The sequence below is a fragment of the Ptychodera flava genome, chromosome 16 (genome assembly GCF_041260155.1).
Source record: "Ptychodera flava strain L36383 chromosome 16, AS_Pfla_20210202, whole genome shotgun sequence".
In the NCBI taxonomy this organism is placed as follows: domain Eukaryota; kingdom Metazoa; phylum Hemichordata; class Enteropneusta; family Ptychoderidae; genus Ptychodera; species Ptychodera flava.
In genome coordinates this window covers 1,399,463-1,416,215 of record NC_091943.1, presented here as the reverse complement: position 1 = coordinate 1,416,215, position 16,753 = coordinate 1,399,463, and the positions used below count along the sequence as shown (strand labels likewise).

Genomic DNA, 16,753 nt, shown 5'->3' with positions numbered 1-16,753 from the left:
GGGATAGTCTCTCACATGTGTATGTTAAATTTAAGATTGATACAATTGTAATTTTAGAATGTTTTGTTGCGTTTTGTCACAAATTTTATTTGAAAGAAATGCTTGCTCTTAAGCTTTTTATTTCATCGTTAAACTCGCAATACTGTCTGATCGATTATTGACAAAAATTAGATGCACGTACAAAATAGACAATATTTGGATGTACTGTGAAATGCACAGCCATACTTCAGTGGGCTACTGGCTGGCAACTGCAGTAACATGAATCTGCTTTCTTAAAAATCTATTATAAGTCATCATTTTATGCTATGATATTTGATCCTTAGTTGACGGTGGTTGGTCTGAGTGGGGTGACTGGACACAGTGTTCCAAGAGCTGTGGTGATGGCATAATGACCAGGTACCGTTCATGTTCAAATCCCATTCCTAGGAGTGGTGGGAGACCCTGTTCTGGTGATGAGTCACAGCAGAGTCGTTGCTACTCAGATCCTTGCCCAGGTGAGCAATCTGTGGATATTTAAATTTGATTGTTTTAGATCAGATGTAAATTGGTTGTAAACTGATGAATTGAATTGATCTTTCAATGATTCCATCATAAAGAATTGTGTAAAACTCATCATTATTGCAAAAAATCAAAAAATTGATTTTTTGCAATAATTTTTCCAATCATTCCAATTTCAATAAGTACATGAAATAAATATATGAATTGGAAAACTGAATGCCTATGAAATAAGAATGCATACAATTTGCATTGATATCCACCAACATGTGTAGATGTAGATTTTTACACTCCAGTGTTTCCTCAATCATAATCTTACCCAAAAATTTACCAAACTATGTTGATCAAAAAAAGAAATCTTTGAAACACCAATAGTTGTCCCGGCCATGTTTGATCTTTTGGACCATAAGGACAATAAGTTTTTCGGTTCCTTTTTTCCCAAAATGTTGAGGAAGATAGTGAAGGCAGATATCTTCCTAAGATTCATTTTTGGGCAAACTGATGAGAATAAATTTTCCATTTGATCTGAAAGCTATTGCTGCATTAGTTCAGTCTTCAGTGTATGTTCCTGATAGTGAATTAGATTCTAAAACATTGATTAGCAGGTTTAATTGTCGTAGGCATTTTTAAAATGATATTTTTCTGAGTATTGGTAAAATGCTTTAGCTTGTATTTTGCATTTCGCATTTAAGTGATGGTTGTTAAAATCAGTGTTCAGAACAGATTCATGTAAAGTGTACAATTGTTGTAATGCTTCAGTCTGTAATTGTGATTTGTCTTCAAAATTGTAGAGTAGACAAAAAGTATCTTCAAAATTGTAGAGTAGACAAAAAGTATCTTCAAAATTGTAGAGTAGACAAAAAGTATCTTCAAAATTGTAGAGTAGACAAAAAGTATCTTCAAAAATGTAGAGAAGACAAAGAGTATCTTCAAAAATGTTGAGTAGACAATAAGTATCTTCAAAAATGTAGAGTAAACAAAAAGTATCTTCAAAAATGTAGAGTAGACAAAAAGTATCTTCAAAATTGTAGAGTAGACAAAAAGTATCTTCAAAATTGTAGAGTAGACAAAAAGTATCTTCAAAATTGTAGAGTAGACAAAAAGTATCTTCAAAAATGTAGACAAAAAGTATCTTCAAAATTGTAGAGTAGACAAAGAGTATCTTCAAAAATGTAGAGTAGACAAAGAGTATCTTCAAAAATGTAGACAAAAGTATCTTCAAAATTGTAGAGTAGACAAAGAGTATCTTCAAAAATGTAGAGTAGACAAAGAGTATCTTCAAAAATGTTGAGTAGACAAAGAGTATCTTCAAAAATGTAGACAAAAGTATCTTCAAAATTGTAGAGTAGACAAAGAGTATCTTCAAAAATGTAGAGTAGACAAAAAGTATCTTCAAAAATGTAGAGTAGACAAAGAGTATCTTCAAAAATGTAGACAAAAGTATCTTCAAAATTGTAGAGTAGACAAAGAGTATCTTCAAAAATGTAGAGTAGACAAAGAGTATCTTCAAAAATGTAGAGTAGACAAAGAGTATCTTCAAAAATGTAGACAAAAGTATCTTCAAAATTGTAGAGTAGACAAAGAGTATCTTCAAAAATGTAGACAAAAGTATCTTCAAAAATGTAGAGTAGACAAAAAGTATCTTCAAAAATGTTGAGTAGACAAAAAGTATCTTCAAAAATGTATAGTAGACAAAAAGTATCTTCAAAAATGTCGAGTAGACAAAAAGTATCTTCAAAATTGTCGAGTAGACAAAAAGTATCTTCAAAAATGTAGAGTAGACAAAAAGTATAATTCATACACATTAATATTAGGTATGGCTAGTTTGTTGACATCAATAATATTGTGCATATTTGAGATCAAAGTATGTCTTTTTCTAAAATGCTCATTTGATAGTTTTCAAGTTTGATTTGTTAGTTGCTATGGATGAATTTATTCTGATATTTGCAAAAAGTAAGGAAATTGTGTGGTGAAATTTTTGAGAGTGAATTTTCTTATTTTTGGTCTCTACATGTTTCTATCTGAAACCACCAGGCCAATTGCCTTCATATATTCTGAATTTGAAGGATCTTGAAATTTGCATGTGTAAATTTTGCAAGAAGCATTGTCTTAGTTTTGGTTGAAATTCTTTTGATATGTTTTCATTATTAACAAGAGAAAACAGGGTACATGTCATCATTGGTTTCAATTAGAAGATAACTTCCCAGCGCTTTATCATCTGCTGGATTATTTTTTTCCTTGATTGTCTGCATTATTACAGATGGCCCAGCCGCTGCAGTGGGTAACATTGCAGGCGAGATCAATGGTGTTACTTTTGGTGTTGCATCTCTCCTGGCCAACATCAGTTCATATGGAAGCGAAAACCACGTACACGCTAAGATTAACAACATTCCAAACTCAGTTGGTAAGTATGTTTAATGGAATAGGAATCAAATATCACACTTTCTCATAAATTCAGCACACTGTCACGTATAGTGGGCTCTTGCTGTCACTTATAACATTCTTAAATTACAACAAAAAATGAAAAAATTATGAAAAAAATGAAAGTACAAGTGGAAATCCACAAACGTTTTTTGTTAATTTTGAACAATGATTTTTGGTTAAGATCGTGAATTCTGCAGAAATGCTCTGCCATAGCCATATCTCATCCACAGGCACTCATGGACCGGGTAGTCTGCTTGATCGATTTATCGTCTGTTCGATGTATCGATAGCGTACTCTTTGCTCTGCCCTCCACTGCAACTAATTTTGTATAGCTTAATTTTAGTTGCAGTGGCAGCAGAGCAAATAGTATGCAATTGATAGATCAAGCAGACAATCAATCAATCAAGCAGACTACCTACGAGTACCTGTGATCTCGTCTTTCAAAAACTATCCTGTCCCAGTCGACACATTGGCTGCTGATCGATAGCAAAATTCTTGTGTCACTGTCAAGTGATAGCGTTGGACTTTGTCCAGACCTAAAATGAGCATACATGGAAAGGCTTTAGGATCCCCCGGGTCGTATAATCTGATACTTGTGCGCTCTGTATAAGGGTAGTTTCAAGACACCCAAACACTCACATGCTGTCAACTTTCTGAATGGACAGTATATAGTAACAGTGGACTGAAGAAAGCAGGCAGCTACAAATAATATAGATGGATAGTATCCTCAGCTATTAAATCAACCAGGTGTAATAATGGCAACTTATATGAAAATAGGGAAATAAAGAAACTGCCAAGAGAGAACAAAGACAGTCAGACTACAGTCCGGATGACCCGTGATGTACTGTGATACAATGGATGTTTGAGTGTTCAGTGTAAATATCATATCATATATAATTACCAATATAACATAAAACCATTATGTATCAATCTGTGTCTTTCATAAGGTCATTGGATGAGAAAGCTTGTCTCCCTATTGACACCAATCTACTGGACTAGTGCCTATGAAATTGGTCAAGCTGTGAATGGTTACACCCTGACCAGGGGATACTTTGTAAGGCAAACACAGGTGGAGTTTGCAACAGGTATGTAATCATTATCAATGTCAATTTGTCTTTCAGCTGATACAAACAGACATTTTTATCGATTCATGATGAACAGTATGCCAGAAAATAGTCAAAGTTAGCCTCACTGTATCAAAAGCAGGATAATGTATGTAATAGAAGCCGCATGTGGTTTTCAGACTTGTCCCCAGGTGGTAGGAAAAAGATTTCCCAATAGAAGCCACAGCTTCAATTTTGAATTTTACAAGTACATGCATTACAACTCTAAACTTTATTATTATTACATCAATCAATCCAAACAAAACCCCACATACTAACTAAAGCAAATACACAGTACACATTTAAATATATTGAAAGCCAAGGTGCTCCCAGTAACTTCATTGTGACTTCCTTTGGAACTTTGTTAGTGTCCATATTTCAGTTTCGAAAGGTTACACCTCCGGTATCACATTAAGCAGATTTCACAGTAGATTTTGTTGATGATTTCATCATTTTAACCAATGACAACCAAGCATGTGGGTATTAACTCTTGAGTTCTAGTTTTTGGCATTGCAGTGCTTTACTGTCCATTTCAAACTATCATCATTGTGTGTGCTACAGCAAAGTGAATGTAACATTGCATTTTTAGACTATTTTCATGTTTACATAATTCTGCTCATCATTTTTGTCAATTCTTCATGTGGAATCTGGTTTTGTACACTAGGTGAAGTCCTGAGAATGGACCACCAGGTCTCAGGCCTTGATGAGAATGGACAACTGATAATAGATGTGATCATAAATGGTGATGTACCAAGGATTCCAGCATCAGTGGACATTGCCTTGAAACCATACACTGAAGATTACGTGCAAACAGGACCAGGTGAAATCTATGCATATTCCACCAGAATGTTCACCACAAATGGTCGTCCAATGCCGTATGCGTGGAATCACACCATCAAGTATGATATTGAAAGGGGTAAGATGCCATACTTGGTTGAGAAACTGTATGCCACTGGACTTGGTGTGGAATATGATCCTTACAAAGAAGTCTTGGAGTATGAAATAGTGACTTCTATTGCCAGGGGTGAGTTATTTTGTTTACCAGAGGTTTAACCTTTAGCTGCGATTTGCTATACATACGTATAGCATAGGGACCTATCTGGATAACTTTTTGTACTTACATACATACCTACACTAAGACTAAACCAAAGTGTATACATGTATGTACATACATACGTACATATGTACTTATGTATGTATGTATGTACATATGTATACATACTATATGTATATATGTATGTATGTATGTATGTACACTGTCCATATGTGTGCATGTACTTTTTGTACTTACATATATACCTAACCCTAACCCATGTGTATGTATATATGTATGTACATTCGTATACATATATGTACATACATATGTATGTATATATATACATACTATATGTACATGTATGAATGTATGTATGTATGTATGTGTGTATGTACAATGTCTATATGTGTGTATGTACATTGCCACCTACAGCAAAAATTAAAAAAAAATTAGGTACCACCTAAATATATTATTTAAACATGCATCATTAGTTGAATACAGGATTTTATGAGCATACTAATATGCAAACGAGCAAGGACAAATAGAAAATGGTTAAAAAAAGGTCAAAAAGTGAAGAACTGCTTTAATATTTAGTACATAGTACATGTGTTCTTGGGAATGCCGTTACTCAGATGTATTAGATTGTGTGCAGTTGTCCTGCTGCCATCAAAGTTGTACGTCTCTTTGCTTGCGGTCAGAAAATGAATGTATTTGAGTTAATTAAAAGTCTCAAGGGATGATCTGACTCAGGTGCGAGCACTGAAGGTGCAGTCAAATGATGATGAAATTGTTGTATGCGAAATTTTGAGGCAAATGCTCTTGTTGTTTATCAAAATTCTCTTCTCTGATACCTCCGGTCTGAAAGCGTGCAAATTTGATTGCAGGTTCACAGCATAGCTTTTTCCAGATTTATTGAAATTAGCAAAAACATCAAAAAGAAGTGTGCTATTAATTTCATAGCATCTTATATATGACCAGCAATCGATCATGTAATTTTACTATACCCAAAAAAGATAATAAAAGTTTACCTCCTATTTTATGTGTATATTTCTTTAATTCCTGTCTGCATGTTGTAACATATTAGGAGACCCCAGTAATCAGTGCCCACGAGGCTTTAACATGGATCCATCTGGACGATTTTGCACAGGTAAGGCATTTGCATATTTGGGAAGTATTTGCGTCATTGATTCTATCGGAATTAACGCTGACAAAAGTCTGGCATCATTCAGTCAATGTGCAATATTAATTTATCATAGTGAGGCAAAAATAAACTCAAATTGTGATAAACTTACTAAAGTACAATTTAGGAAAAAAACATACAAACCTTTTTTTTGGCCCGTCTGTGGAAGAGGGTCCTGATATCATAATTCTGTCAGTGTGTAGAGTCATCTAATTTTCATTATTTTTGTCTGATAAACATTGTATTGCTAACATGTTATTCATCTTCATTATCTCAACATATCACATTTGGGGTCATGAAAGTCTTACTTTTAATAGAAATGCATTGTTTGGTTTGGTCAGTTTTCAAGTCACAGTTTGATGAAACTATACACATTTCTACTCAACAGATGAAGACGAATGCAGTGGTCAGAGTGTCTGCTCTCACAAATGTCATAACAAAGCCGGTGGTTATACTTGCTCCTGCCCGGATGGTATGGTGCTCGGGATGGATGGTCATTCTTGTCAAGGTAATAAATACCAAAACAGTGACAAAATACTTTAACATTCTTGCCACCCTGGTTTGACCTAATCCTAGATAACATTCAAAAAGAGGTATCCCCGCAAACTGATGATGTCATACTTGCCATGGACAAAGCACATGTTGAGACTGTACTGGTAGTACTCACTGTAACGTATTGCAAGAACCACTTCTTGGATGTTATCCACATTGTTATCATTGGCAATTGCAAAACCTGTATGCAAGGAATTCAGGGTGAAGAGGTTAAAGGTATACAGTCACCTGTAATCTTAATATGCCCATATATGGTCAAAGGGGTATTCCTTGGCATTAAAAATGCCCGTGTGAGGGCACTGTTTTTTAAAAGTGGCCACCCACTTAAAATCTGTGATTGGTTAGATTTTCTCTTACCATGGTAACTGTGGAAAAATTGGAACAGGTGATAGTATACCTTTCAGATTGGCTAAATGTCAATGAATAGGTTGTGAGTTAGTGTATATGTGATGACAAAAATTTATGTGACCATAACTTTTGTAAAGATCTGACACTTTATCAAGCAGTGAATATTTTGTACATAATACTAGAAATTGACTTTGCTGGTTATTTTATGGTCATCTATTCTGCAGTGCTTTTAAAATCTATATTTTACGTCACAGATGTCGATGAGTGTGCAACGAATAATGGTGGATGTTCAGCTTGGCAAGAGTGTATCAACACGGAGGGATCTTTCAGATGTGAAGCTAAATGTTCCATCGGATACAACAGAGCTAAGAGCGGCACAGCATGTATCGGTATGTGACAGCATGTATTCCACAAGCTGGCAGTCCTTAACCTTTTGCCAAAATTTTAGTGCAACATTTTACCAAAATTTTAAGAATTTTTCATTTTTTGGGGGATAATGTTGGACTAAATGGGCATCATATTTCATTGACTACAATTTTTTGCAAAATTTTGGCAAAAATTTGGAAAAAATTGACTTAGGTATATTTTATAAAGGCGACAGAAATTGACTTTGGTGCTCAAAGTGTTAAATTCACAATAGGATATAATGTGAAATGATATCATTGGGAAATTTCCTCCTGAAAATGCTTTGAAATCGATAACATTGGCTTGACTAGGAAATATCTTTATTGAAGTCAAACAGAAACCGAGACTATAAGTATATGTGTTAAACTCTCAATTCTTGCTTTTTTACCATTTTGGCATTTTATTTTCTCTTGCAAACTAGCATGCAAATATACAGAATAGGATGGTCTGCCAATTTGAACAAGTTATCACTGGCATTGTTCTTTGTGTACACAGATATCAACGAGTGTATAGCGCTCCCCAGACTGTGTGATCATCTCTGCATGAATACAATAGGCAGTTACAGATGTCGGTGTCGAAATGGCTATCGACTTTCCGATCAACAAGGAACATGTAGAGGTTGGTGGTGGTACATTCAGTTACCAACTCATCTGTTGTTAAAGAAACAAAAGTTGCTTGGTTTTGCCTTTTTGAGATATTAAGAAAACATGGAATAATTGCATATAAAGTCACTCAGTATACAAAATGAAGACAGTAAATAACTGTAAAAGTGTTGGAAACAACCCCTTCACTAAATGCAAATAGATTATTTTGTGAACTCTGGACAATAATGGATTTTTCCCATTCAAACTTGCTTTGCTATGACAAAGAAACAATGCCACAATGTGAAGGAAAGCTGCTGTCCTTATCTATATGAAAGGCACCGCCAACGAAGATTTTCTTACAAAATCTCAAATGAGGTCAAAACTTCATGTAACAATGTATGTTCAGCTGTGAGTGGTAACAGTTGTGCACAGAACTTAATTTTTTGGTAGAGACTATAAAATGTTTCACTGACTGTTTAATTTTACGTGAGTTTAGGTTGTTCACTGTTGACCAATATTTAAGCGTGTTTTAAGAAGTCAAACTACGCAAACTGCTTTTCATATCAAACAAAATTCATGTAAAAAGCTCAAAAAAAGAGTGACTTTGTAGACTTATTCAATGACATATTAGGAGTAATTCATCATTCAGTAGAGATAGTACAGCAACCTTTGATTCATGACCATTTTATTCAAAAATATCCCACATTCATGACATTCATGAAAATACAATATTCTTTATCTTTAACAAATACTAATCATAATGAAGTTTTAAAGGTATACAGTCACCTGTAATCTAAACATGCCCATGGTATTCAAAATGCCCATGTGAGGGCGCTGTCCACCTGCTTAAAATCTGTGATTGGTTAGATTTCTCTTTCCATGGTAACTGTGGCAAAATTGGAACAGGTGACATTATACCTTTAATATTGTGACTGAGAAAACGATTGATTCCAGCAAAGTAGAGAGCCATAAAAAAAACAAGAAATCAATGATATGTGATCAAACAACTGTAACATGCTGTTGCATTGATTTCAGATGTCAATGAATGTGAGTACAGAAACCCATGTCCAAGAGGCATGGGATGCGTAAACATGCCTGGCAGCTTTAGATGTGAAAACACTTGTGAACGCGGATATAAAGTTGCATCAAATGGCTCATGCGTAGGTCAGTATGTGAACTTTCCTTATGTCGCTCTTGTTTCGCATAGGTGGTAATAACCCCTATGGATATCATTGTATTAACTCTTAAATACAGGGCTCCATCAAGGGCATTATACAATTTGCAGCTCTTAGGAGTGGGCACATGTCTATAAAAGCTGGTCATGTGATTCATCATTAAACAGCCCCTGCAAAACACTTCTTGCCACATTAAAGAGGCACTCCCACATGGTAACATTTTTAAAACACATTTTTTGAATGCTAACAGTCGATATTTGACGTGGCGACTCCGCACGGATCACGAGATATCGATAAAAACATATCATTTCCCGAGCATATTTTTCACATCCCGAAGTTTTTACGATCGTTTCTGGTTAGACCCGAAATCCCCTGATAGTGTGTTGTTGTGCTGATTGACGATATTCTAAGTAGTCCAAAAACGTTCGAATGACGCAATTAATTTACCTCCTACTGTGATGACTTTATATACATCATTATCAATGCCTTTACCTCTGGTAATTCTTTTTTAAAACTTCTTCTTAGTTTTTGTCGTTTTCATTATTCTCAATCAGTTGTATTAAATTTTTAAACAATACAACATAGATATCAGTTTTTACGTGTAAAATATTAATTGCCTCTGATGACTACATTTTGTCGTCTGCCACACAGTTACGCGTGGTTCGATACATAGCGGCCGCTGCATGTGGTACGCGCACATACAACGCGGCGGCCACTATGCACACTATGTACCAACCGCACATATCTGTGCTAGTCACCTATGCGAATGCTGGTGGAATCAGCAAACTTTGTTTTTTGTTTTTTTGCCGAGTCAGTAGGACTCGGCTTTCTCCCATGGGACATGACCGCTCATGGACGCGAGTGGTACTGCTGTGGCGTACAGCAGCGTCAGCATAGACTCGTACTCCATAGCTTAGTTGACAATGGCCCCAGTGCCGAACGTACTATGTTCGGAAGCTATATTCAGGTGGGTCACCGGAATTCAAACTTTAAGTTTTTTGAGGACATGTTTTTATCGATATCTCGTGATTCGTGCGCAGTCGCCGTGTCAAATATCGACTGTTGGAATTAAAAAAATGTGTTTTAAAAATGTTACTAAGTGGGAGTGCCTCTTTAATATATCTATTGGAATATTAAACTTGACTTCAAATCAAAGGAAGAAATTACTGAATTTGGTGCCTACTAACTTAATTATTGTGACCAATATGTCATGCAACGGGCGAAGCTTGCAATTTACAAATGACGCTTAAATTTAACAAAACTTTTTAACCCTTTGAGCACTGTAATTTTTGCCAAAAAATATCAGGGCAACATTTTACTAATTTTTATTAATTTTTCTGTAATATTTTCCATGATTTTGGACTAAATGGACATAATTTTCATGGGCTTCACTTTTTGACCAAAATTTTGGGAAAAATTTAGAAAAAATTGTGTACATCTGAAAGAAATAGTTGGCGTTATAGTGTATAAAGGCAACAAAAATCAACTTAGGCACTCAAAGTTTAAGCATGCTTGGCCAAGCACCCTGTAAGAGACACAGCAGGTAGTAATGGACCTCACAGCCCGACAGTTTGTAACCTATTCATATTATCACCTGTCATTGGCAGATATTGATGAGTGTATGACACGACAACACAGATGTAGCTACAACCAAGTGTGCAAAAATACCCCCGGAGGTTATGAATGTTCGTGTCCCCGTGGTTACAGGTCAGATGGAATGGGAAGAGTATGTCAAGGTGAGCATTTTGCTGCAACAACTCCCTGGTTTTGCTCAATGAGGATATTCATCCATGAGCAAATTGTCCACTAACCTTAGGGCTAGTAGTCCAACAGGTCACTGAGTGTACTGTAGTGTTCAAATAGCCCACTATCAATGTTTAAGTTACCAGTTAAGTAATTTGCTTTCCCACCAGGCTACCAGCGCAACTGTGAGACTCAGAGCTCAGTATATGATTTAAAGATGGTTCTACTCTCTGTGTGTTCTGTGTCATTTCCTAGCCATGTTTTCCAACTTTATTCACAACACAGATCAGCTTTAGTTGAAGTTTCTTAAGTTAAACATTAAAATGTCAATTCTTTTACTGGACTGTACTGTTTTCAAGATACATCATATAAACGCGCCACCTAGCTGTAAGCAATTCCGGTGAGAGTGAAAATGTGGTTCATATTTTAATATGTTAAAATACTGGTTCATGTTACTACTTTCTGAACAAGAAGAGAATGGCAATACTGGGCATAGCATTTATGATTTAGACTGATATCAATGAGAATATCTGTTCAGAAGGTTGATGACTGAGAGATGGAATGCAATCTAAACCAACTGCTATGCAGATATCCACATTTCAAAAGCACATTAGACTGTGCTCTTCTTAAAGACTGTTTGTAGTTCATGGACAATTTCTTCACAGACAGGAGACTAATATTTCTTGTCAAATCAAGAGTAAAATTTTGAAGGAAATCATGAATATCAGAGTGGCATTATTACTTGCAGTGCTATGTAATTTTTTCAAGTACTGCAATATTACTGGCAAAGTTTCTTACTTGAAAACAATATTGCAGATCTCTGTCATTAAAAAATTCCTCAAGCTTTATTATGCAATGGTTTCATTAAGAAGACAATGTTGCTCTGTTTAGCTCATAGCTACAAAGGGAGCACAGACATATTCATTTTAAATATGCAGATTAATAAAATGCCTGGAAAAACTGCTTATTATTTTCTCAGATATCAACGAGTGTCGCCAGAATCCATCAATTTGTTCCTATGAATGCAGAAATCTACCAGGTACCTATGAATGCATATGCCCGCCTGGCCAGAAACGTCTGGGTAATAGGAAAGGGTGTGCTAAACTTGTCTGGGACCAGGATGGATTACAGCAGGTATTTAGTACCAGAGGTTGTGACCAAGGAATGCAGATGATCAATGGAAGATGTGAAGGTGAGCTCTGATCTTTTGTAGAACACTATGTGAATGTGACATGCTTCTTAGGGATTACACAAAGTTTGGTTTAATACCATGACGTATTCTAGTGATATGTTTGTATTTTGATGAATTGCACAGCAACAAGTCAAAATGCGGACATATCACGAGAATACGACGCGGTCTAGACCAAACTTTGTGAAATAACCCCAATATCATACATGCATCCTTTGGTTATGACAGTTTCCCTAGGGAAGTTCTGAAATTCACACCGAAATCGACAGACATTGACCTTGCTTGTTTGCTTGCTCATTGCTGTACTCGTAGATTGTTGGTTTCTAAGGAGTATTGATAACTATATTTTGGTCATATAAAAAATGTTATCTTGAGATTGAGTGCACTTCCAGGACTGCACACAATCTCCAGCAGTCAATACCGAATGTTTTGTATGTTGTGTCCGAATTCTTTCACGTAGACCTAATGTGCTAAACAATCGGAACAAATTTGCTAGAAAGTGATAAAGAAAATGTAAACTAACCCTTAAAGTGCCATACACTTTCTATGCAATGCAACTGCCAGGCCAAGAACTTTTTAACCCAACTTCTCAACATGTTACGCTTTTTTCAGACTGGTGCAGTTCATTTTCTGTGATGAGAAACCCTGAAAACCCATTATTATTTCCAAAGCTCAGGATATGAAGAAGCTCTCTGTGACAATGAAATGTTTCAATTTACACACTGAAGGTGTAAAATTGGGCTAAAATGCACATTTTTGGTTCAAATTCAATGAAAATGATAAAGAGTTTCTAAACATGTGTAAAGTTCATCAACAGCCTTCAAACTTGCATACAATTTTCATGTTATCAAAAGACATGAATTCAGATACATGATTTCAGCATCATGTAACATCATATGTAAATAATAAACAAAAACAAACAAACAATTAGTGTCTTTCAAAATAATACAAATGCTTCGTGTACAAATACATCTCTACAAAAATACAAATAATATTTTACATGCAGTACGCTAAATGTAGATTCACAGCTTACTGTGTATGGAGAAACAGCATGATTGCATTGCCTAAGCATTGTCTTTTACTTGTCTATTGTATTCATTTGGTTGTTTGTTTGTTTGTTTGCTTGTTTATATATTTTATTTCTTCTAGTGGAAATGATTTTCCAGTGAAAAATTCAGTGTACATATCCATTTTGTCATCAGTTTACTGTCTATCATACGATTCTTTGTTGTTGTTATTTAAAATCTGTCTTCAAAGTTAGAAGAAATCAATTATAGTATTGTTTGCCTGTAAACACAAACAATTAATTTGCATACACAGAGACAACAAGGTTCCATATTGTACACGGAGGGGTAACTATTGTGCAACACATGCACACAACGCTGGGAGTATTCAACTGACCCTGTATAGTTTGAACTGCCAGTATAATTACAATGAAGAGTTGAAGACAAAAACACATTTCACTGACCTTTTTATTGATTAATTTTGGTGTTTGACCCAACTGACATTAGTTTAATTCACGAACGCGTATGTAACTATCTGTGGCTTATCGAGTCACAGACTCGTACTACTATACATACTAGTCAATCCGTTCGCCAAGTTTGATCACGTATTTTGACAAGCACGCCACAAAATCCGCCATGAAATGGAAAGAAACCACTAAGTATTGAGAAAAAAGTTTCATGCCCGGTTTATTTCAGATAAAAAAATGCGTAACTAGTAGGAAATGTCTCGCAATGCCAACAGTTCGGAACAACTACATTTCATTTGTACAAACAAACCGGGTCGACTGTCATGGCCATCTCGCTCCTGGCCGGCTGGAGGAGGTCAAATATCAACAGTTTAAAGGGGCTTATTGGTAGTCCAACGCTTGAAATCGACAAAATACACTTCAATTTAACCAAATCCGTACAAATTTCTCAATCTTGCATGTTTTGGGCTTCAAAAACGTCTACCTCGGACTCCATGTCGAGAGTTTGACATCACACAGTGCCGCCATCTTGGCCGCCGATACGTTCAAAGTTCACTATCGCGATCGATTTGGTCAGCAAATCGCGTCATTTTTCCGTAAAATATTCTCAACAAAAAAAGTAAAATCTGTCATTTCTATCACCCAGGGGGCAGTAGCTTGGCATAATATAGTTGTCTTCCGTGTCTACAGCATGGTAAAGCTTTCAAAACGTACGTACGTGTTTCGTTCAATGCACTGTGGCCGTATCCGCCGATGGGCGAAACTACAGACCTGATTAAATATTCATGAAAACCGCTGAACTCTTTTACAGAAAGTTTGCATAAATTACTGGAAATTTCGATTGTTAAGCTGCATGATGTCATTACTTTAGTCCTTATATGGTACCAAACTGGGTTCAAAGGGTCAGGAATAGCCTTCTTCCAGCTGAGTTCGGCAATGCATAGCTAAGTTAGGCATAATGCATAGAGTGTAACCACTGTCCGTTTATATACTGACTTGGCGCTTAGAGCAAGAATGCCATGTCGGTTTATAAACCAACGCAGCGCTTTAATGGCTAATATAAAAACTAGTCACCACGGACCACTGCTTTAAGATGTTTCTCTATCATCACGATGACTTTGATGACTTCATTTAATATCTTTCTTTGTATCTATCCACAGATATCAATGAATGTGATAATCCTTCAACTTGTCAACATGAATGTATTAACACTGAAGGAAGCTATCAGTGTTCTTGCCCGCCAGGCTACACTGTAGACAAGAGCGAGCCAAGAAGGTGTCAAGGTAACATAGTCATCTTTGAATACTTGTTATTAAACAAATTTTCCCCTTTTCAAATAGCATTTTTGCCAGTTCTGGCGCTACTTAGATTTTTAGTTCAACTACTGTGAAATATCCAGTGGGCAAAAATGTGTTTTTCTCATTCCAGGTCTCCTAAAATTATTAGATGATATGTTGTGCATCAGGACTGTTGGTGTGCTTTTTCCAATAATACGAAAAAAATTCTGATGCGGAGCTAGCAAGATGCTCTATGTCTTGTACAGTCCTGAAACTTGATCAAAATAATGAAACTTGATCAAAATAATGAAACTTGGAAATCTTTCATGATGTGGGGTTAGAAATCTTGATCACGATGTTCAGTTCCTATATACATGTAGTCTTAATCTTAATTTTGGAACTACCTCATCACAGCACAATTCAGATAAAATCTTACTTTTGAAGTCTTTTTTCAAAATGAACAACTGTATGTATCAAGCAAAAAACTTAAAAAATGTTTCTATTTAACTAATCGATATCAGTGCACACTTAGGTGAGAACAGAACGCTCTTTTGGTTCTGAACAAGCATCAAACTTTTCCTAAGTTTATGAGAAAAATTGTCACGAGTGGCAGATAGGTATATGTGCAACTTTGTGACATTTTATCTGACTTTTTTTTTGCAGATGTTGATGAATGTCTGGAACAGAACATTGACTGTGGTTTGAACCGCATGTGCTTCAACAAACTAGGCAGCTATGAGTGCATCGACACACCCTGCCCGCCAGGTTACACCAGGAAAACCAGTGATGGGTAGGGTACTCTTTTCATGTTTTTTTTTGTAAATTTCAAGCCTGGTTATGTTCAGATGCACATCAATGTTACTGCCTGCTAGTGCATGTATGCATCAAGGCGATACTGAGAGACAACTGTATATAAAACAGAGTGAAGAATTGTCTTCTGTGTATCCTTGAAAGCAGATGTGCAAATAATGATTGTTGTGTTTGAAAAAGTATTTTTGATATAAGTTTATGATTCAGTTATTAGGGATTATTGAAACACACGGCATCCAAACTTTCCATATTGATTTATTAATTTACAGTTGCAAGTTATGCATCATTTTGACACAGATATTACAAAGAGCAAGTTGCGATACGATCCAATATGGCTGCCGGGCGGCCATTTTGTTGCACATCTTTCATGTTTTTAAACCATAACTCTACTATCTCTGAACTGATTTCAGATAGTATCACTTGAATTTTAGTATTTTTTTGTGTGAAAACTTACTGTAGTACATAAAGCCATAAATTTGCATGTGTGAAATTACTTAATGAAAGCATCTCACTTCATCATCCTGGATTGCTCTTCAGGGACTGTGTCAGGGATTGTCCATACTCCTCCCCCAGTGTGTGCTCCAATAACTTTAAAGACATCTTACGATACGAAACCCTGGCTTTACCAAAGGGTGTTTCAAGCCATAATGATCTGGTAAGGCTTGTCACATATACCCAAGATGGCAGTGTTCATCCAAGATCAAACTACCGTATCATTGAAAATATATCTGGGGTAAGTACCTTTTGAATCCAGGGTAAGCATTCCAGGAGTCATTTCTTTTTTTTTGTTTCATTGAAAATATCGCAAAGTACTTTGCATTGTTAATGAAAATAAAGAAAAACGATAACATTTTTTTGAGTTGAAGTGATATTTTGTGAGATTGAGATAGCTTTATTTCTGCTATCAAAAACACTGTTGAAACGTTTTCCAGGTTCGTGCCCTGAAGACATCAAATTGTTA

At 35.8% G+C, this 16,753-nt stretch overlaps 1 protein-coding gene across 3 annotated transcripts in view; it reads left to right on the top strand.

Annotated features, from left to right (window-relative positions):
• Positions 1-16,753, top strand: part of LOC139152493 (hemicentin-1-like) — a 91,650-nt gene that overhangs the window by 61,441 nt on the left and 13,456 nt on the right. For all 3 annotated transcript variants that reach the window (XM_070725650.1, XM_070725649.1, XM_070725648.1), the window contains 14 exons: positions 324-494; positions 2,756-2,899; positions 3,867-4,004; positions 4,687-5,046; positions 6,143-6,205; positions 6,627-6,746; positions 7,393-7,527; positions 8,039-8,161; positions 9,163-9,291; positions 10,910-11,038; positions 12,025-12,237; positions 14,866-14,988; positions 15,646-15,772; positions 16,330-16,525. In XM_070725650.1, the coding sequence (XP_070581751.1) occupies positions 324-494; positions 2,756-2,899; positions 3,867-4,004; positions 4,687-5,046; positions 6,143-6,205; positions 6,627-6,746; positions 7,393-7,527; positions 8,039-8,161; positions 9,163-9,291; positions 10,910-11,038; positions 12,025-12,237; positions 14,866-14,988; positions 15,646-15,772; positions 16,330-16,525 (2,171 nt within the window). The remainder of the gene's footprint in view (positions 1-323; positions 495-2,755; positions 2,900-3,866; positions 4,005-4,686; positions 5,047-6,142; positions 6,206-6,626; positions 6,747-7,392; positions 7,528-8,038; positions 8,162-9,162; positions 9,292-10,909; positions 11,039-12,024; positions 12,238-14,865; positions 14,989-15,645; positions 15,773-16,329; positions 16,526-16,753) is intronic.